Raw genomic sequence first — 21,266 nt, forward strand, 5'->3', positions numbered from 1 at the left:
TATATATACACACACATACATACAAGCATACATACATATAGCCGACAGTAGTCAACATTTGAAGTGGATCAAAACCTTTCATCAAAGTTGTCCTAAAACCAAAATGTGTTCTTGTCTTAGGACAACTTTTTTGATCCTCTATTAGAATGGTGACTACTGTAGGCCTATATACATAACATTATAAATTTTGTAATGTTACAAAAGATTAATATTTTAGATAAATGCTGTTCTTCTGAACTTTCTATTCATCAAGGAAACCTGAATAAATTCTACTCAGCTGTTTTCAACATAATATTAATAATAATAATAAATGTTTTAAGCAGAAAATCAGAATATTATAATGATTTCTGAAGGATCATGTGACTGGAGTAATGATGCTGAAAATTTAGCTTTGATCACAGGAATAAATTACATGTATTCAAAATGTATTCAAATAGAAAGCAGTTATTTTAAATAGTAAAAAATATTTCACAATATTACTGCTTTTGCTGTATTTTGGATCAAATAAATGCAGGCTTGATGAGCAGAAGAGAATTCTTTAAAAAAAACATTAAAAATCTTACTGTTCAAAAACGTTTGACTCTTGATTGTACAATCTCATTTGCATGTTTTACCCTAGCAACTGTATGTTTAGGGGTGGACCTTAATGCTTTTTTTCTAAAAATCACACTTTTTTATACGATTTATAATGTAAGAATGAATACAAAATCACCACCTTGTAAAATTTTACTAATTGGCCCCATTCACTTCAATTGTAAGCACCACACTATAACATTTATAGAAAATCTTTTTATTAGATTGATATAGATTAGAGATATATTTTTAAATCAACATTATGCAAAAAAATGCTGTCAATGGAGTTTAACTTGCACTCAATCTGGACTATTCCTTATTTGGTGCTGTTTAATAGAAACACACCCAAATGCATTCCCAGCAGCTCTGATGTGAGCCTGTTGCTGGTGTGATTTGAATCTGGCCTTTGTTTTAGCCTGCGATTTGCATGTGCGGATAATCTAATATCCCTGTTCACACTCCCTGGAGCCACTCTGCAAGGACTGGTTGACCTTCCTCCACCTACCATTACTCAGCACTCACACACATACGCACACACTAAGACACACTATCTGTTGTGGGTGACAGAAGCAGGAATAATAGGGACACAATGATTGCTCCTCAGAGCAATGGATTTAAAGAGCTGTTTTTTGAGGGGGAAAAGATTTCACCTCTTTCCAATTTACCAAGCCTGGTCAAGGGCATTTCAGATGGGTTACATTTTATACATGGTAAACACATTCAACAGCTTTACCTGATGAACTGACAGAGGATCATTTCAGATGCCATATAAGAGGAGACAGGCCACTTGTACATTCCCCATCCATGTAGATAGGAGCTTTACTTGTGTGCCTATTACTACCTAAAGGAAAAAAAGATGACCTACTATTTGCCAAAATACACAGAATGCAACAATGGCTACTGCGTTAAAATATTGAATTCTACAATTAATGCAATGTGCTCGATTTGACCTTACATTTTCAATTCTGAACATCTTTTTCTTGACTTATTGCTTGATCAGACTGCTGAATGTTAACATAAATTAAGAAAAAAATTTACAGAACTATTTTTATTTGCACTTATCTTTCAGCTATTTATAATACAATACTAAACCTGTGATACATAACAATTAGTAAATATTTTAATACTAAATAGTAAATACATATTTTATATACATACAAACATATATACACGTGTGTGTGTGTGTGTGTGTGTGTATGTGTATAGATAGATAGATAGATAGATAGATAGGTGTGTGTGTGTGTGTGTGTGTGAGTGTGTGTGTGTGTGTGTGTGTGTGTCCGTTCAAGACAGTTGCTTAATATTTTTGTGGAAACCGTGATACTGCTTTTCATTTTCAGGATCCTTTAATGCATCCTTGCATATTAAATTAATTAATTTATTTCTAATAAAATAATGAAACACCATTGAGTATGAGTATAATTGTATAATAATGCGAATGTATGTATATCTATTTATCTCTCTCTCTCTCTATATATATATATATATATATTTCATCCCACAGAGTATGCACTACACAGTAAACACCACTTGGAGAAACTGTCAATCGGAGCACATCTAGAAATAGCTGCAGAAAAATGAGATCACAATGCTTTGCAGAACAGTAAAAAAAACAACAACAAAAAACAGGCTCTTATGATTGATTAATCCCTCCCTCCAGTGCTGCACAGGTGATTACGGAGGGGATTGTGTTTTCACATAGCAGTTTGCTTCAGATTTAAAGGCAATAAAAATGGCCATTAAAAATGTGAGGCAGATTGCGTGTGTTGGGGGATTGAATATGTGAGTGTCTGTGTGTCCACATGCATTTTAAAGGCAGATGTGCTGGAATCAGTATGTGTATTAAGCCCACCTTGCTCATCCAGTCCACAACAGCTGCGGCCAAATGAACTTCACTAATGCAATTACAGAGCAGCTGTTGCATCCAGATAACACAAAGGTGCATACGAGCAACCGAGAGTGTGTGTAAGATTGTGTACAGGTGTGTGTGTGTGTGTGTGTGTACCGGCGGAGGCATCAGTATACATAACCGCGCAAGCTGTGGCCCCAGCAGGGCTGAAATTGGATTAGTGTCAGCCTTGATAAGACGAAGGACAGTAAAGGGAAGAGTGAGAAATTGAAGAATAGAGCATCGGCTATAGTAATTTCATTTCCAGATCAGGTGGCTGAAGGTATAAAGGCACTGCTATGCTGCTCCAGTGCAGTAAATGGAATATTCATGCACTGATTGCTTCCCTCTCTCTCCTTCTGTCTGTCTTTGTCTGTATTTCTTTCTTTGCACTTCTTATCCTTCCTGCATTGTGCTAGCTGTCATTCAGACACTGTAATCTTATTGTGCTCCTGCCTATGGCTCAGAGCTGCGAGATCTGCTGTATAGCAGGCCCAAAGGGAGGTGCTAGCCAACACTGTAGTAATGGCTTTTGGTTAGGCTGAGGACTTACGGGTTTCTCCTTGGTGTTTAAGGCCTAGCTTAGCAAGCATCATGTATTCTCAGCTGCCTCCCTGCTGGAAAGTCCAGGTTTTACAAATCACTACCAAATGAATAAATGCAAATGCCAATACCAGTGTTGCTTATTGCCAAGGAGCTGAAATGCCTTCCAGTGTGTTGTTAGTGTGTCATCTGACTCTCACGTAAAGAAATATTGCTATTTTAAATACTTCTGGTTCTTTCACAGGGAAATGTGTCACTTCTGAGTCACTAGTAGTACCAAAATTAATCAACAGGGGGCTGCAGGGATGACTATTTTTGTAGGCCAAAAACCAGAAAGGAGTAATCACTGCAGCACTCTAATGCATTAATGTAATGATTAAGCTATATTATTTTAATATGAATAATTATTCATGCAAAATGATATTAAACTATTGTACTGAATATTTTACAGATTTACATTAGATTTGTATATTTATGCAATATCACACAAGGAAGCATGTGTTTTGACCATAGGCATGCAGGACATTGCAGGTAATTCTGATATTCAAAATATCAGAATGGTTTAGAATGTGATTTTGCAAACATTTCAATAAAATAAGTTAATATTTAACAACTTACATATTATACACAATGTTCCCAGTTACTTGCTATTTTTCTTCTTACCAACAAAATAATTTCCACAAAGTCTCCAAGCAACATAGGGTAGGAGTACTTCTTAAACGATTGTGAACTTATGGACTGGTTGTGAACAAATCGGTTGCGTTAATAATTCAATGATTCCATCTTTATGAGTTCTGTCAATTATAAAACTAATTCATATAATACACGAATTTATACAGAAACAAAATGAACTGTTTTTTTTTTACAAATGGTTGAATGAATCATTCAATGACTCTAAGTCGCCACCTACTGGCTAATCCATGACACTGAAAAAAAAAATCACCACCACTATTGTTCTACACTATAAAATCAGAACTTCAGAAAGTATTTTTCTGCAGGTTCTCTGCATCACCTACAGCAATATAGCACTTGCAAATAGATACAAACCAGATGTGCAGCTCAAAATGCTGACAAAGGTACAAGACTCTCTCTCCTGAAAATCTATATCTCTCAAATAATTATTATGGAAAGCCGATTATGTGGATTTATGAAAGTCTCTCCCTGTGAAGTGCACTTTAGGTTGGAGGGAAAGATACAGGCAAATGACTTCAGTGCATCACAGATTCATCACACTGCTCACAGCTGATTGGCCCAGTGTCTGTATGAGAACTGTGCTCGAAAACATTACCTGCCCCAAAGCAGGTAATGAACCCACCTTTGTAGTAATGAAAATCATTGGTTGACAGACTAAACTCAAATATACCTGACCAACTAATCCATAGTGAAAGTGATTGATGAGATCGCATATCACTTCTTTGATCTAATTTGATTTTACAGTGAGTTTTGTTTTCTAAACTATATGTTCTTAAAGTCTGTGATGAGCTTTGATTTTTAGTTTGAGAAATACATTACCAATAGGGCCTAAATAATTCACTAAGTGCTTGAAGTTAGAGCTCTTGTACATTCATTCAGTTTTGGGGGGCCTAACAGCCTGAATGTAAATCATAGAATTTGGTATTCCAGAACAACTGCAAAAGATTTCCCAAAATATTAATTAATCTTCTCTAATATAATCCAATAATTTACGTCCAAATCATCTACAGATCTACCCTGTTAATCTTACAAGTATAGACCAAACTTCAATGAAGAAGTCATTGCAGAATCTGAACTTTAACATTTTAAGCAGGTCTAAAATAATGCTGCTTACTCATATGGGCCTTTCACATTGAAAATAATCAAAAATGTATTAAATTACAAAATTGATCTTTAAATATCAATCTTTTAATAAAGAAGATTTCTCTCCTGTATAACTGAAAGTGCAATTGAAAGCACAGAACATATTGAATATTGATATTTTTAAGCTGCCTCCTACAAGTCCATGTCATCAATCTGATGTCCACCAACCTAATAAAAACAAACTGACTTGATGTGTTATGGCGATATAAATCAAAACAATGTCTGGTTCACATCCTTCTAAAAGCCTGCCAAGCAAATGTTAAGGTCACACCAACCTCTCCGAGTCAATACGGTTATCAATAATTTCATTAAAAGCACAAAATGAAACGTCTGTGCTTCACTGGGGCTTTGCAGTCGCATCCTTAAACGGTAAAAATACTCACTGGAAGGTCAACACATGAATATGAAACAGGCATTTGGCTTCAGAGCTAGACGTGAAGTGATCATAGACGTTTTAACTGCTCGTGTGGTTAGACATGAACCCTCGTGGCCATAGATAAAATTATGCCATTGATAGACAAGAACGTTAAGGTCTCAGTGAGTATTGTGGACTGAGAGGGGAAAAAAAGAAAGAGGAGAAATAGGAAACAGACGCAGACGGTATTCAGGTTTCAGCTATTGGGCATAATGGCTTCGGGCTCGTCTGCCAAGAAATTTCCATTTTCACAACGTGTGAATTATCCACATTGCCTTTGTATGGTCACGTTTCTATTAAATAAGCTGCAGACTCAATCCTATCTACAGGGACCACACAAATCATTTGCCAAATAGTGAGTTCATATTCGAAAATGTGGCAATATTTCCGTAAAGTCATTTTGGTGGTAAATACACACACTCATTGAATTAACATTTATGAGTGAATGCATATTAAATATGATGTGGGCATTTGCATTCTTCCCTCCGACTACTGGTCCTGAAAAAATCTGGCCTTATTATGCATGAAATCCATCAGTGTCAGACCACAGGATGTGCCGCCATGTACATGCATTAGTAATATTTTTCACTGTAATGTAAACACGACTCATCCATCATTCAGCAGTGAAGTAGCAACACAGATGCAGGCCGACAAACATAAAAGTGTGTCATTAAGTTCACAGTGCCAGTTGTATGCCGGAGATATCTGAAGGAGATGTACGTCTTTAAAATTATTCCATCTTTCTTACTCCATTACTTACAAAACAACAAATCAATAAGATGTCTTATGTAATTCCTTAACCCGCCATAAGAATGAAACAGAAATTCTGCAGAGGTTTTCAGAGCATTGGCTTTGGAACCATAAGCATGCTGTCCTCCCACACATCCATGCACGCGCATTCACATATGCTGCATTCAACCTCCACACACACATACGGCTTCATAGCTCCTCTGAGAGCTCCTGATTTGCCTCACAGATAGACTGACATGGGATTTTCGAAAGATTTCAGCACAAAGCTGAAATGCTAATGCAAACAAATGATCGAGGTATTTGCTATGCATAATCCGCAGAGGCAAGTGTAAAAGTACCTCGCTGGATGAAAACGAGGGAAGGTTCAGGAGACAATATCTCAAAAGGAATCATTTGAATATAAGTGGGCATTTAGGGGAGATCGGGGCTACTCGTCACACATTTTACTAAATATTTGTCATAGGAAGGTTTATGGTTGAAAGTTATTTCAGTATAGCTACCGTAAAGTTATGGCTACAAAAAAAACTACTAATACTAACTAGCTATTTTTAAAATAGCTCATTATTATCATAAAATTAAATGGAATAGAAGAGTACCTTGAACAATTTAATACTGATTTTAAAACGTATTAGTACAAATTAAACGCAAAATATGTCAAATGTTTTACTTTTTTTCTATATACCCTTTTTTCTATATCCAGAGTGAGGAAACGGGCAGGAAACATCATCAAAGACCCCTCTCACCCCAGACACAACCTGTTTGCACTTCTCCCTTCAGGCAGACGCTACAGATCTCTGTGCACTAGAACATCTAGGCATAAAAACAATTTTTTCCCCCATGCCATCTCCAGCTTAAACAGCTAACATATGAATCATTCCCTGCGTTCTGTAATTCATTTCCGTAATTCATTCTACATCCTTAATTATTGCCTCTTTCTCAAGTATTATGTAAATACATATGGATATCTCTTATTTATACAGTTCTATATAGAGTACAAATGCACAAATCTGTACATAAATCTACTGTTCCAGATTCATACACATTATTTATTGTTAAGTTTTACTATTTAGCTAATTCTGATTCTGATTCTGATTCTGATACCCATGACATTTTTGTGTAAAACAAGAAAAATAAAAGTTATTTCCTAGAAAAAAAGATACAATTGATTATTAATTACTTTTATTTTTTTTTAATCATGATGTAGTTGATTATTGTCTAAATGTTTGTTGGTGTAGTTTTATTGTGTTCTCTTGTTTACTCAGCGGCTACTACAAAAAATTGGAAAGTTTGGAGGGCATAATTCACAAACCTAATTTGAGAGAGTTTTGAGCAAGGTATTTAAAACCAGCATCTAATTATTAGATTCTAATAGATACTGAGATAAAGTCCTTGTGACTACCGTGTTTATCACAGACATTGTGACCTACTGTAACTTACACTGTACACTCATGAAGAGAGAGAGAAAATGCAGTAAATAAACAAGAAAGAGACAGTAATTAAGGTGAACTTGGATATGACCCTTTTTATTATTCACATAGACCATAGAGAGAGAGATAGAGGCTGATAGGTGCTGAGAGGTCTTTCTTGGGTGACTGGAAACAAAGACATGCTCATTATTGGCTTGTGAGGAAGCAATACAGGAACACAGTTCTCGCTTCTCCTGTCCTTTCCGCATACACCACTAATTGCACTGTCAAGTGCTCAGTTTCTTATAGGATGCGCATATAAGTCACACGCACGCGCACCTTGACACACACACATATAAATATAATATACAGGATAAATATGACGTAAGCCATTTATTTGCGGTGCAAAGCAACGATAATGAGTCGTTTGATAGTAAAGGGCAACAACCGAGACGTTTTGCTTTCAGCGTGGAGTCAATAGCGTAAAGACGATGTGTCAACAGTGGCCCCTAGCGGCTAATGAGAGTAATACACAGAGAGACAACAGAAGAATCGGCTTTCATTGACCATTTTAACATTGTAAGAAGAGAGACAAGTTAATAATTTGTAAGATTTTAATTATATCTCTTGTTAACGTTAACATTATTTAAAACTATTTAAAACAACTGGTACAATTTGAACTATCTACTCAAATTTTGACATATCTGTGCAATCTTCAATAGTCTGTTAAAAATCCTACGTAAATTCAGAACATATGCATGAATTTCCTGGACTTACATTAGGTTAGGTTAAGCACAGTTTTTCTTTCAATGCAGACTATTTAGACTGAAGCCATTAAAGGGTAAGAGCCATTTGCGTATAGCCAAAGACTATAAAGGGACTTTAGCCTAATAATAATAATAGACTCTTTATTCATCTCCTTCTAATTCTCTTATCCAATTTGTTGTCAAGGTTTTAGATACAGAAATGCATAATATTAATTCTCCTTTAATCATCAGGTATTGCAAATGAATGACAGTAGCTTAATAAACATAATAAAACATGTCTTAATGACAATATAAAGGATTTCACAATGGATGGATTTCATAGCTCAGTAACAAAAACAACTTAAGTCAATAGCAAGTAATCTATAATAGAAAACCGATGTATTGTGTGTGTGTGTGTGTGTGTGTGTGTGTGTGTGTATCTTTCTGATTTTTTGAAAGCAGGTTCATTACGGGATTTTTAAAAAATAAAAAAATTTTCTCACATAAAAATGGCATAACTTTAGGATTACACTTCATTTATAGCAACAAATGTCAATGAGAAGGAGAAAGGGGACTATGCATGACGACTGTCCATGCTTATGTGTTGTTTAGCACCTGCCACAAACACACTCCTGCTCTCCTGTTTTAGCCTGTGTGGCCATTGTCCTGACAGAAAGGAGTATGAAGTGCTTCAGGTGCCAAAAACAGGTGTTTAAAGAGAGAGAGAGAGACTAAGAGAGAGAAAGAGGGAGAGAGAAGGTTCTGCTTTAGCCAAATTCAGACTATTTACACAGGACTGAGGGTCTGCAGGTAAGCCACATACATACTGTTACTTCTCATTAAATACTGATCTATTAGTTCAAATTTGGTGTTCATTAGTAGCGTAGATTGTATTATCTGCTATAATTTTTTTTTTTACACGAATATAGGGGTTATAGAGGATGTTGGGTATTAAATAGCCTGTCACAGGAGAGATGGTTTATAACAGCACAGCATATTATACAGTACTCATCGATCAAACAAAATGGCATTTTACACAAATAGACAACAAAAAAGGATGGATAAGCAACACAGAGGCTCTCAGACTCTCATAGATTACACAAAATTGTCTGCAAAAATATAATATCTAGTGAACATCTATTCGTTTTAAACTGGACAGTTTAATAATATCAGAGATGAGTTATATGTTTGCATCTTGAAGTCCTCTATAAATCTCTGCTTGTTTATGCACCTTGTCTATTTGGGCATTATATTGATTTTTGCCATCTAAAAGCCTAACTAAAAGCCTCTTGATGTCACTGAAGCATCTCAGATCCAGGTATTGTGCTCTCTGCAGGCTGATCAGATTTCTGGGGCAGTGTAGTGGAGGTTCCAAACCCCCTGAAGATGTATGGCCTGTATTTGGAAGCGGTGAATGACTACATTAATGAATCATATGGAGAGGACGTATGGAGGCTAATCGAGGCCAGAGCGGAGATCCCGCACCTCAAATTTGTTCGACACCAGATGTACAAGTAAGTCCTAAGAGTCGCATTTCTGATAAATGAAGTGTCATAGATTGCATCTGTCTAAGTTAACAATGCTGGTGTTTGTTATTCCAGTGATAATCTGATTTTAAGATTGGCAAAGGCAGCTGGAGAGGTTTTGGGGAAAACTCACGATGAGCTGATGTATGCTTTCGGGGTCTACATGGTCAAGCGGATAGGAAACTATGGCTATGAGAGGATCTTAAAGGTGATTTTCAAACATGATAGACTCTGTATTTGTCAGGTACTCATATAGGATTTCTTCTTATTATTTTTTTTGGGGGGGGAGAAATTAATACTTTCATTCAGCAAGGTTGCTTTAAATTGATCAAACATCACAGTAAAGACTTTTACACTAAAAATCTATTTCAAATAAATGCTGTTTAACTTCCTATTCATCAAAGAATCCTTAAATAAAAAGTATCAGTTGACACACAAACATTAAGCAGCTCAACTGTTTCTGACATTAATAACAAGAAATGTCGAGCAGCAAATCAGCATATCAGAATGATTTCTGAAGGATCATGTGACACTGAAGACTGGTATAATGGCTTCTGAAAATTCAGCTTTGTCATCACAGGAATGACATTTTAAACAGACAACAGTTATTTTAAACTGTAAAAATATTTAATAATATTACTGTTTTTTTATCAAATAAATGCAGAGCATAAGAGACTTCTTTCGCATATATTTTCAAATATTCTCCCTCATCCAAACTTTTGAACGGTAGTGTTTAACATTTTGCTTTTAGTTTTCTTTATTGGGCTTTCTCAATGGTTAACTGTACAGTTGTATACACATTTTACACAGCTTTTAAATCTCTTCTAATATCTATGTCTCAGGTACTGGGGCGCAATGTACGAGATTTCATCAATGAGCTAGATAACCTGCATGAGTACTTCCGTTTCTCCTTCCCAAAAGTCCAGCCGCCCAGTTTCTGTGTAGAGGAAGAATGTGAGACGAGTCTTACCCTGCACTACCGTTCAACCAGGAAAGGATTCACACAGTTCGTCAAAGGTAATAGTGCTGAGTTATGTTCTTAGATGCATGTTGTGGAGAGTGTATTCAGACCAGCAGCAGGTTTGATAGTGTGATGTTGCTTTTATACAACAGTTCAATAAACAATACGTCAATAATATACGTTTTATATGATCAGCTACTTTGTTGTTCCGCCAGTGCAAATGTTTCCAAATAAAGCCAAAGCAAAGTTAAGTACTGAGCATCTCGGAGCAACATGTACGAATAAATCGACTGGATGAATGATTCAGTGATTCACGTATTAGTCACTTGCTTCATTCCTGAATGAATCAATGCTTTGAACAAATCTGTTGAATGAATGATTCAGTGAGTCACTGACACTCATTTATTTAAATAGGTTTAAATCAATGATTCAACGAGTCATTTATAAAGCCACCTGTCGCCACCTACTGGCACGAAGTAAACTGCAGAAAGAGTCACTGAAAAATTGCCACCACTAACATAAATTCAAGGGCAGAAATGAACGGTTTTATAATAATTATTACAGGTCAAGGACTTAGATTTCCGCCTGACTTCACCCAATCTCAACTAATATAATTTAGATCCAAAAACTGTACAATAGCTTTCTACTGAGCTTCCCTATATGTGCTTAATGAATCTGCTATTTACACCTTTTACTCTTTGAACAGTTACCATATTAACAGGATGAGATTATTGGTGACTTCAGTACGTGTGCTTTCTGAAACTGCACATTAAAATTCTTGAGAGATGTGAGGTAAAATAATGATCTGAAAGTAAAGCTTAGATAATAGAGATGTGGTAAAATGATGTTTGACTAGATCTTACACAATGAAAGCTGGTCAGTCAGTCCACAGTGTTGCCTCAGCCTGTTTAAAATTCAAATAGCGTCTGTTGTGACTTCTCTGTAGGGCAGCTCTCTCAGGTGGGCCGACAGTTTTACAACACAGACATTGAGGTGGAGATTCTGTCTAAAGAGGAAACAGAGAAAATGACATATGTGGTAGGAGTTCAAACAGACATTTACCTTCCTCTGTTTACACAAACCCAGCTCTGTTATTCTTTATTTCTCACGTTTCTGATCTTCTCACTCTCTCTGAAGGTGTACAAGATGAATTTTGACAATGCTGCGTTTAAGCACCGTATGCCCCAGCAGAAAACAGCTCCAGGCTATGAGAAACTGCCCATGAAGCGAGGAATCTTTTTTGACATGTTCCCCTTCAGCGTGATATTCCGTAGGGACATGACCATGTATCGGATTGGAGACGGTTTGAAAGAGGTGTTTTCTGATCTGCAGGGCAAAAAGGTCAATGAGGAGTTTACCCTGGTGCGACCCATGCTGGAATTCAGCTGGGATAATGTGAGTGAACGGAAGGGTATGAGAACAGATCCAAAGCCAAAGCAGCATGAAAGTAACTGACAACTTAAGAGTTTTAGACGAGCCATCTAAAAAAATATTTATGCTTTCTTTTCTTGCTCTTGGCATTTATGTCCTGAAAAAGCGTTTTGTTGCTGTGTGCTCTTTCAGATCTACACCCACCTCAACAATGTGTTTGAACTGCTGTCTAAGGCTGTGGTAGAGAGCAAACAGAAGGTCAACATCCCTAAACTCAGCAAAGAAGAACCAGAGGAGAAAGAGGAAAGTGAAAAACCCAAGAAGGAAGAGAGAGGTATAGTGCTTAGACTAGTATTAGAGTGTGATTACTTAGTATTAAATTAGTATTACAGTGTGGGGCAAAGCAGAATGTTTTCACAATTTTTAAGCTGATTTTGGGGGAAATCTGTAGAATTCAATGTCAGTACAACATTGGCAGCTCATTGGCAGCTGAAAACATCAACTGTATTTTATATTTAATTTATAAAAATAATAATGATAATAAGAGTCAGTGAATTTTTTTCCTATTTGTGCTATTTGTACATTTAAAATTCAATTCATTTAAAAATATATACTAATGTTAAAAAAAGTGAAATAAAGTGGAAAAAGTCATTTTATTTAGCAGGGAAGCATTCAATTAGGCAACAGTAAATACATTTACAAAAGAAATAAATTTTTTAAATATTAAAATAGAAAACAGTTAGGCCTATTTTAAATTGTAATAATATTTCAAAATATTACTATTTTTGGTCAAATAAGGTCCTTTTAAATGTGATCTCATTTATATTTAGTTATTTAAAATAATGATTCAAATGTCCATTTAGAAAAAGCCATATTAAACTAACATGAACACAAAAAGTACATTTCTAAGAACTTGTCATGGGTTTTAAGCTAGACTTCTACTGTACTACACTGACCCATGTGTAAAGAAATCTTCTGAAAGATGATTTTTTTTTTCATTTCTGTGGAATTTTGCTGAGGTTTCTGCAGAATTCTGCGCTCACATATTCCACACGGGCCTAATGACAGCTAAAGCCACACTGACCAATCAGATCCTCAGACATCACACCCAAATGCCTTGCCTCTACACATATTGAAGCAGATAATATTCTAAAACATCTCATGCTGACTTCTGTCACTGCCTCTGCTGTTCTCTCAGATATTAAAGTGATGGAGGAAATGAAGGGGACGGATCAGGAATACAGCAGCGCTCTGACTCCGTACAAAAGCTCGGCTAATTCTGGAGGAGAGGACATCGAGCTGCTGGCTTTTCAGACTGTCACCGGTTAGACACATTACAGTAAAGTGATGCTCTAAATGAGCAGCAATGAGAAATTTTATCAAGTCAATAAAATGACAATCATTATTCTGTGATTTGGGAACAAAAATTGACTCAGAAATCACCTCTAGATTATCCATATGAATGCAAATCTTCTGTCTATGCAGTGAAAAATGAAACGTCCTCTCTCGTGTAGGCAAGTGCAGTGAAACCATATTTGAAGACATGCGGGAGCCCCCTAAAAAGCCTCTCCACCTCAAGGGCCAGATGAAGTATGTCCCTCAATGGGACTCCCTCATCTTTCTAGGAACTCCCATGTAAGCCCTCATAATCTCACACGTTTACAACATTGAGCTAATGGAAAACAGTAGTTTAGTTATTGCCACATAAACCTGACAATCAAGTCATTTCAAAGGGACCATATCCTGCACTCAAACCGTTTTAGTTTAATCCCAAGATCGACTTATTACAATATTAAAATGTCTCTTTCTCTCTCTCTGACCTCCCTGGTTTTGCTTAATGATCCATATTTTACATTGGACATAATCCAATACTGCAGCAAAAATGTTCAGTGCCCAAAGGCAAACAAAAATATGTATTTTCTACTCTCTTTAAAGTTACTAAGCCCATTTAATTTCTCAACTATGAACAATTACATGGTTAGTTGGCTTTTTATCATTTGCATTAGCATATTTTTTCCCCTACTGTCCATGAGCCAATCAGAACAGACCTGTAACTCGTCATTTGAAAACTACTAGTCTATATAAACACATCTAACTCAATTCAATTCTGTTTTCCATAATATGGCCCCTTTAAAATGTGTAATTATGAGTCTACAATTGTCAGACTGTCTCTAGTTTAACCACAACAAAAGGCTATAAGATTATAGCTAAAAATGCTGAAGACTGTCTTAAACCGTATTCTCCTTTGTACAGTATTGAGACAGTGGAGGACATGATAAAAATGGGTGTTTACGTCAATGATTTAAACTTGCACGACTCCAGCAGAGAGCTCATCCTGGCAGGAACACAGCAATCAGCCGAGCTGCAACTGGCACTTGACCAGGTATGATTGCCGCACTGATGCCACCGAGTTCAAAATCTAGACTTACAAATACCGGAATCCACCACCATCCTTAAAGAGACACATTTTATTTCAGTTTATATAAAAGGAGTTATGTAGCAGAATTTCTGGCACGGACTGACACAAGTCTATTAAGCCGTTTAATAAGCATAGAGTCTCTGGCTGTGGCTATGCATCTAGAAATAACATGCAAATGACAGGCCGAACTCTTACTGTGCCACCTATAGGAGCAGCAGAAGTATGCACAGCTGCAGGAGATCATTAAAAAGCTGGATGAAGAGAAGAAGAGAGGAGACTCCCTGCTGTACGCCATGATCCCCAAAGCAGTGGCAGACCGACTGCGCAAGGGAATCACAGCACTGGAGACATGTCAGGTGCACACTCTACTGGCACAATAAAGCACACCATTTATATGAATTTCTCTTAGTATTGAGTGACCATTGTGATTTTGACTATATCAAGATCTTAAGAGAGATAATGAATTACAATAAAAAGCCATCTGTTTTTCCTCTCCTGCTGTTTTTAAGTGGCATTCTTGATCTGTTATCTCCCTCCAGGTGTTCCCAGACGTGACCATCCTGTTCAGCGATGTGGTGAAGTTTAATGAGATCTGTATCCACATCACCCCCATGCAGGTGGTGGACATGCTAAATGAGATCTACATCGTTTTTGACACACTCAGCGAAAAGCACAATGTTTATAAGGTAACATAAGTAACTCAAACGAAAGCCACATGACACGACAGAATAGCTTCTCATGCATGTCCTTTGACCTAAAAGACCTTCAAGGCAGTGGTCTGCTTTTTCTTTACAATGGAGGCACAATATATCAGCACCATTTCAGTTATCTGCCTATTTTAGAGTTTTTTTTAATGTATGCATATCAGTCAATACAAGACTGTTCAAAAGTTTGGGGTTGGTAAGATTTTTTTCATGTTTTTTTAAAGAAGTCTCTTCTGCTCACTAAGGATGCATTTATTTAATCAAAAATGCAATAAAAACAGTAATACAATTATTTTTTTTTTTTTAAAATGTAATTTTACTGTGATGGCAAAACTGAATTTTCAGCAGCCATTACTCCAGTCTTCAGTGTCGCTGAACCTTCAGAAATCATACTAATTTGTTTCTGAAGAAACATTCTTATTATTATATCAACACAACAGTTGTGCTGCTTAATATTTTTGTGGAAACCAAGATACATTTTTTCATGGTTTTTGATAAATTGGTGAAAAGAAGAGCATTTATTTGAAATAGAAATCTTTTGTATTTTTTTTTTTTTATTTGACTGTCACTTTTGATCAACTTAATGCATCCTTGCTGAAATAAAAGTATTAATTTAATAAATTAATTAATTTAATTTAATAACCTTACAGATCCCACTGAACTTTTGAACAGTAGTGTATGTAATATTTAGCAAATTTCAAAATGAATATCCATTTATTATACATTATAAATGTCTACATTATAAATGAATTTTTAATATCGAACATGACATGAAAATAATTTTGGATGTATACTTTGGTTGAAAAACCAGAGCATTCTCAATATAAAACCGGAAAATATCGGCTTAGTGGTATATGCCAAAATTTTTATATCAATGCATCCCTATTTTCTATTAAATATTTCTAATTAAAGTTTTTTAATCTTTACTGTCATTATTAAAACCTTCAAAATCGAGTGAAATGGCATGCAACAAATGCTCTTGCCCCCTCAGGTGGAGACCATTAGGGATGCCTACATGGTTGTGGCAGGTGTGCCCAATAAGACCACATTCCATGCCCACCACATCTGTGACATGGCTCTAGACATGCTGAGCTCCATCGATCACCTAAAAGACCCCTCCACCGGGGACAACATCCAGATCCGTGTCGGTGGGTGCACCCGGACTCACACAGCATCACATAACAAAGCCACTGTAACCCTTTCATCTGATCTTTTCTCTACATGCCGCACAACGTGAGAAAGTGATTTAGACAGTCTTTTTAAACTCTTTTGTGGTGGTCTTCACACAGGCATTCACTCTGGAATGGTGGTCGCAGGTGTGGTGGGTCTGAAGATGCCCAGGTATTGTCTGTTTGGAGACACAGTAAACACGGCTTCTCGGATGGAGTCTAATGGCGTGGTGAGTCACTTTCTTATGCTGTACTGAGAAAAATGAACAGCTTCTAATAACTAAACAAAACTGTCTCATCATGCAATAGAAAATATTAACGAGTAATTCTAAATTCGTTTTAAAGAAAATGCAGTTAATTAAAAAGCTAATTGTAATCTCTCTCTTTCTGTGCGGCTAGGGCATGCAAATCCACATCAGTCAGACCACCAAAGACCATCTGGAGCATGAACCATACATCATCGAGGAACGAGGAAAGATTTTTGTTAAGGTACTTCAATAAATAATCAACCTCATCATCTTCACTGCCAATATCAACAATGTTATGCACAGTAAAACTATGTACATTATTTTTTTAAATGTTTTTTTACCAGGGCTGCGGTAAAAACAGAAATATAGTGAAATATAATAATTTATTTTTTAAATGTAATTTATTCATGTGATGGCAACACTACATTTTCAACAGCCATTACCCCAGTCTTCAGTGTCACATGATCCTTCAGAAATAATTCTAATAGGCTCAGGAAACAATTATTATTACTATCAATGTTGAAAAGAGTTGTACTGCTTCATATTGTTGTGGAACACTTGATACATTTGTTTCAGGATTTTTTGATTAATAGAAATGTTAAAAGAACAGCATTTATCTGAAACAGATTTTTTTTTATTTAGCTGAAACAGTACTGTCATATTTGATCAATTTAATGCATCCTTGCTGAATAAAAGTATTAAATTCTTTTTTTTTTTTAAATCTTACTGATCCCAAACTTTCAAATGGTAGTGTATTAGGTTCTCCCACAAAATAAGCACAGTACAGAACTAAAAACTTCTTTCAGAGCCACAGTTTATTGCAAGTCTTTCATGTAAACCAAATACTTGCCCAAAAAAAGTGCACTCAGTAATGTAAATTTCCAATCCACTCCATGTAAAATAAAACATTTCCCATTAAATTGCTTCATTTCATGTGGGTGTATATGATTTTAAGCATATTTTCAGAAGTACTCTTCTCTGTAACAAAAATGTGAGTGTTACTTTATATGACTCATACTGCAAGCAAATAACCTCTTAAATTAGTGTAAAATCAACTCTAATCTCTCTTGATTAAGGGTAAAGGTTATATGAAGACGTACTGGCTGAAGGGAAAGAAAGATCTCTCATTTAAGACTCCAGCAGAGCTCAGATACAGCAATGAGCAGAAAGACTCAGAAGACAGAAGCTCAAATGGGTGAGTTTGGAAAAACACAACTCAAAACACAACACTATGGGCTCTATCCTGCTGAAATTACCCAAATTCTAACAGGTGGACAAAACTTAACTGGTAAAACTGGTTGACAAGCATAATAGTTGACTAAGGAACTTTTGCAAGTCCAAAAGGCCTGGAACACTTGCATACCAACAAACACAAAACACAACATATGCAGGCAGCTAGTCTTCTTAGCAAGCATTTAATATATGATGGCCTCACATAAAATGCTCATTTAGTATTCTCTGCAGTTTAGAAAGAATCGTTTTGATGCATGAAACATAATATGACTTACCTGCCAATCAATTGAGCATGCACCATTCAATCCATCAGTTTTTTTTTATGTTCTCCAGTAAAATATCCTAACAAAAAGTCTTAACAGTAGTGTTTCTGTCTTCTGCCATCTTCAATGTGTTTTTCCCTTTAGTTCCGCTTGCACCAACAGCAAACATTCCCCGTCAAACATGAACACCCCCACTGAGGAGCAGGCTGAGGGCAAACCCACTCCCCCTGACCTGCCCCCTGACACCCTGCCAGCACTAGAGGGCGCTCCAGACCCAAACACATTCACCAATGAGTCCCAGGACAAAGAAAAGGTTAAAAAGACAAAGAATAACAAAGGAAGGAAGGCAGAGAACACTTCTGGTAATGCGCAGGAAAGCACTCCCCCTGCTGGCAGCCAGGAGAATGCAGCTCCTGAGCTAAACGACAAAAAACACAGTTTCAGAAGCCAGTACTCAGGATTGCCAGCTAACCTCCCCATGCGAAGCACAGCCTGCAATCTGCTGTGAATAACCAGGAGAGATTGATAAAATACTATTTATTATACTGTATAACAGATAGATCAGATCAGTTCTAGAATGGTCAGAAAACTGCATTTGTGGCAGCAAATTCTGGGATTAAATCTGGTGAATAAATGTGAATGAATGAACACAAGCACAAATCATGTTTTAATGCAGACTTCATTTCGTTGTGCCATACAACACAGGTAACTAAATTATATGAATCACAATAAAAGAGGGCGTCCAAAGCCTGGGTATCAAAAATAAAGTGCTGTTCGGCTGCTATACTTCCTCTTTAAAGAGTTTGAATAATTGTATTTGAATGTTTTATTAATATCAACACATGTGATATGTTAAAATCTCTCTGTATTGAGTATATTAGCATGTACAGTTACAGCATTTATGTTAAACTTTAGAGAGGTTCACTGTGATACATGTGCTGAATACCTGTATTCATTCAGTTACTGACAACAAAGAGTTTGTTGTACATCTTATATGTTAAATGTGATTGTTTACAGCTTACGTTTGATTTTATTGTTTGATGAGCACTGTAATATTGCTGTAAAACACATACTTTGCTCAAGTAAGAGCGAACACATCAGATAAAACCAAGTGACCTAAATAAAACGTGTGAACACGTGCTCACCCGAAGACATACACCCACATTTAGACAGGCCTACACACATGTAAACACACTGAGATACAAGATAAACCAGGAAACAAACACTAGCATTACATACTTACCACTTGAACTATTTCTGTCTCTTAAGCCACAAATAAAATTCACTAATGTTACTTTAAGAAAAAAAAGAAAAAAGTAAGAGCACAAATGATATCATAAGAAAATGTAACAGAAATCTGGAAATGTGGGGCTTTTTTTTACCAGATTAAGACAGTCATGGCATTTACATTATCACAAATATCACAAAATACATTAAATTCATTAAACTGTAGCTAACTGGATATTCATTGTTTTATCTCTGAAACACATTACACACTTGCACACACACAACATGTCAGATATCATTCAGCGATAAAGAGGAAGCCATCAGGAAACCACTTAAGCGACACTTCCTGTCTGTTGTCTTGGAGACGAGCTTAATTCTTACTTTGCCTGAACGTTCTTAGCTTTGCAGAAAAACACAAATGTCATGTTTTCAATTTCAATCTCATACAAACGGAGGAGAAAACTATTGTAACTTGAGATTTCAGCCGAGGTGATGGATCTAAGTGATACTACAGATTGTAAACATGACTTTCACAAAATAAAGCCAGATGCATCCATTCCTTTTGTAGTCTTTATGCATTAGGGCTTAAGTCCAGATGGTTTCCATTCAGATAGCAGACAGATAAGCAGGCTTTTTTGGTATAGACATTACTAATGCACAGACATTAGCCCTGAGGGTGACTTTCTATTACACAGGACCAGTTCAGTATACAGCAATTTCTAATGTTAGTGACTAAACAATGAAGTTTACAAAAGAAATCACCCAGCTTTCCATCAATGGCATACTTCACTTCTCTGTTTGTGTTTACAGTCTGTGTTTGCATAATGTTTGGAGGTTAGGCCACTAAAATGTAATGGAATATATAACATAATTGGCTGCCTAAGAATATAATATGTTCAGTTATCAAAGCATGTTTGCGTACAAGGATGTTTCCTTCATTAAGAGTATTTTTAGCCTTATGGCCTTTTAGAAATAACCTTTATTATACATTTTTCACAGTTTTAATTTGTCTACTAGCAATATATTAAGATACATGCATCACCAGAGAATTTTAGGAAGACAAACTTCTGAAAAAAATCTTTATTAGGAGGGAAAAAAACATCCAGTGAACCAGCCAAAGGCGATTGTCAAAGCTTTAAAATGTAACATTTTGGGTGCATTTTCATATGTTAAAATAACTGTCAAACCATTAAAACCACAAAGAAGCAATAAAATAAATGATGATGGCACTGAAAAAAGTTCATAATACTTCATAATATATATATTTTTTAACTTGCTCAAAATAAAAATAAACTGCGGACACATAAATGACAAACAAACATCTGTGAACTATGCAGCTGTAAGCGAAGCAATTCAGCAATTCCATTTGCATAAAATCAATGAAATGTCTGTATGGTTTTGATGGGTAAACAAATAACTGTCCTAGCCATGCAAAGTGAGAATATTATTCAGTTGAAAATGAATTCATGGTTTTGTAGGCAGGAAAAGATGGAAACACTGATCAGAAAGCAGCAGCAGCAACAACAACAACACTGTCTGAACACACATATCACAGTTTATTTACACACACACACACACACACACACATACATATATATATATATATATATATATATATATATACATACGTGTTTAAGTATATACATTGTGTGTATATAGTATTCAGTCCTTAAATCTGATTGGCTGAGTGTTTCAAGAGTCTTTTTGTTTGCGTGTTTGTACAATTCCAGACCAGAAAATATAACTATTATAGTTTGGACCATTAATGATTTTGTTAAATGAGAAACACAGTTAAGTGAGAAACATAGCAGTGTCAGTGATGACAGTGGCTGCATACCAGATCACAAAGAGACTAAAACCTCCCCTTTCACTGGGCCGCATCCAGGATTACTGCTGAATTCTTTACAAGGGTTGCACTTGTTAGGGCAAGCAGACACACCATGTCAGCAGCTAACACACTGACAGGGTGGAGAGAGAGATAGTGTGAG

At 36.1% G+C, this 21,266-nt stretch overlaps 1 protein-coding gene across 1 annotated transcript in view; it reads left to right on the top strand.

The window, feature by feature from the left end:
- Window positions 1-18,564, top strand: part of LOC107741773 (soluble guanylate cyclase 88E-like) — a 23,972-nt gene extending 5,408 nt beyond the window's left edge. The window contains exons 3-18 of the mRNA XM_016554555.1: window positions 9,516-9,671; window positions 9,759-9,891; window positions 10,526-10,700; window positions 11,591-11,682; window positions 11,782-12,039; window positions 12,208-12,349; window positions 13,214-13,339; window positions 13,530-13,650; window positions 14,269-14,398; window positions 14,644-14,790; window positions 14,974-15,120; window positions 16,130-16,286; window positions 16,428-16,537; window positions 16,707-16,796; window positions 17,632-17,750; window positions 18,196-18,564. Of these exons, the coding sequence (XP_016410041.1) occupies window positions 9,516-9,671; window positions 9,759-9,891; window positions 10,526-10,700; window positions 11,591-11,682; window positions 11,782-12,039; window positions 12,208-12,349; window positions 13,214-13,339; window positions 13,530-13,650; window positions 14,269-14,398; window positions 14,644-14,790; window positions 14,974-15,120; window positions 16,130-16,286; window positions 16,428-16,537; window positions 16,707-16,796; window positions 17,632-17,750; window positions 18,196-18,559 (2,467 nt within the window). The 3' untranslated portion in view covers window positions 18,560-18,564. The remainder of the gene's footprint in view (window positions 1-9,515; window positions 9,672-9,758; window positions 9,892-10,525; window positions 10,701-11,590; window positions 11,683-11,781; window positions 12,040-12,207; window positions 12,350-13,213; window positions 13,340-13,529; window positions 13,651-14,268; window positions 14,399-14,643; window positions 14,791-14,973; window positions 15,121-16,129; window positions 16,287-16,427; window positions 16,538-16,706; window positions 16,797-17,631; window positions 17,751-18,195) is intronic.
- The last annotated feature ends 2,702 nt before the right edge of the window (window positions 18,565-21,266 follow it).

Source organism: Sinocyclocheilus rhinocerous, unplaced genomic scaffold, assembly GCF_001515625.1.
Source record: "Sinocyclocheilus rhinocerous isolate Xijiao unplaced genomic scaffold, SAMN03320098_v1.1 scaffold616, whole genome shotgun sequence".
NCBI lineage: Eukaryota > Metazoa > Chordata > Actinopteri > Cypriniformes > Cyprinidae > Sinocyclocheilus > Sinocyclocheilus rhinocerous.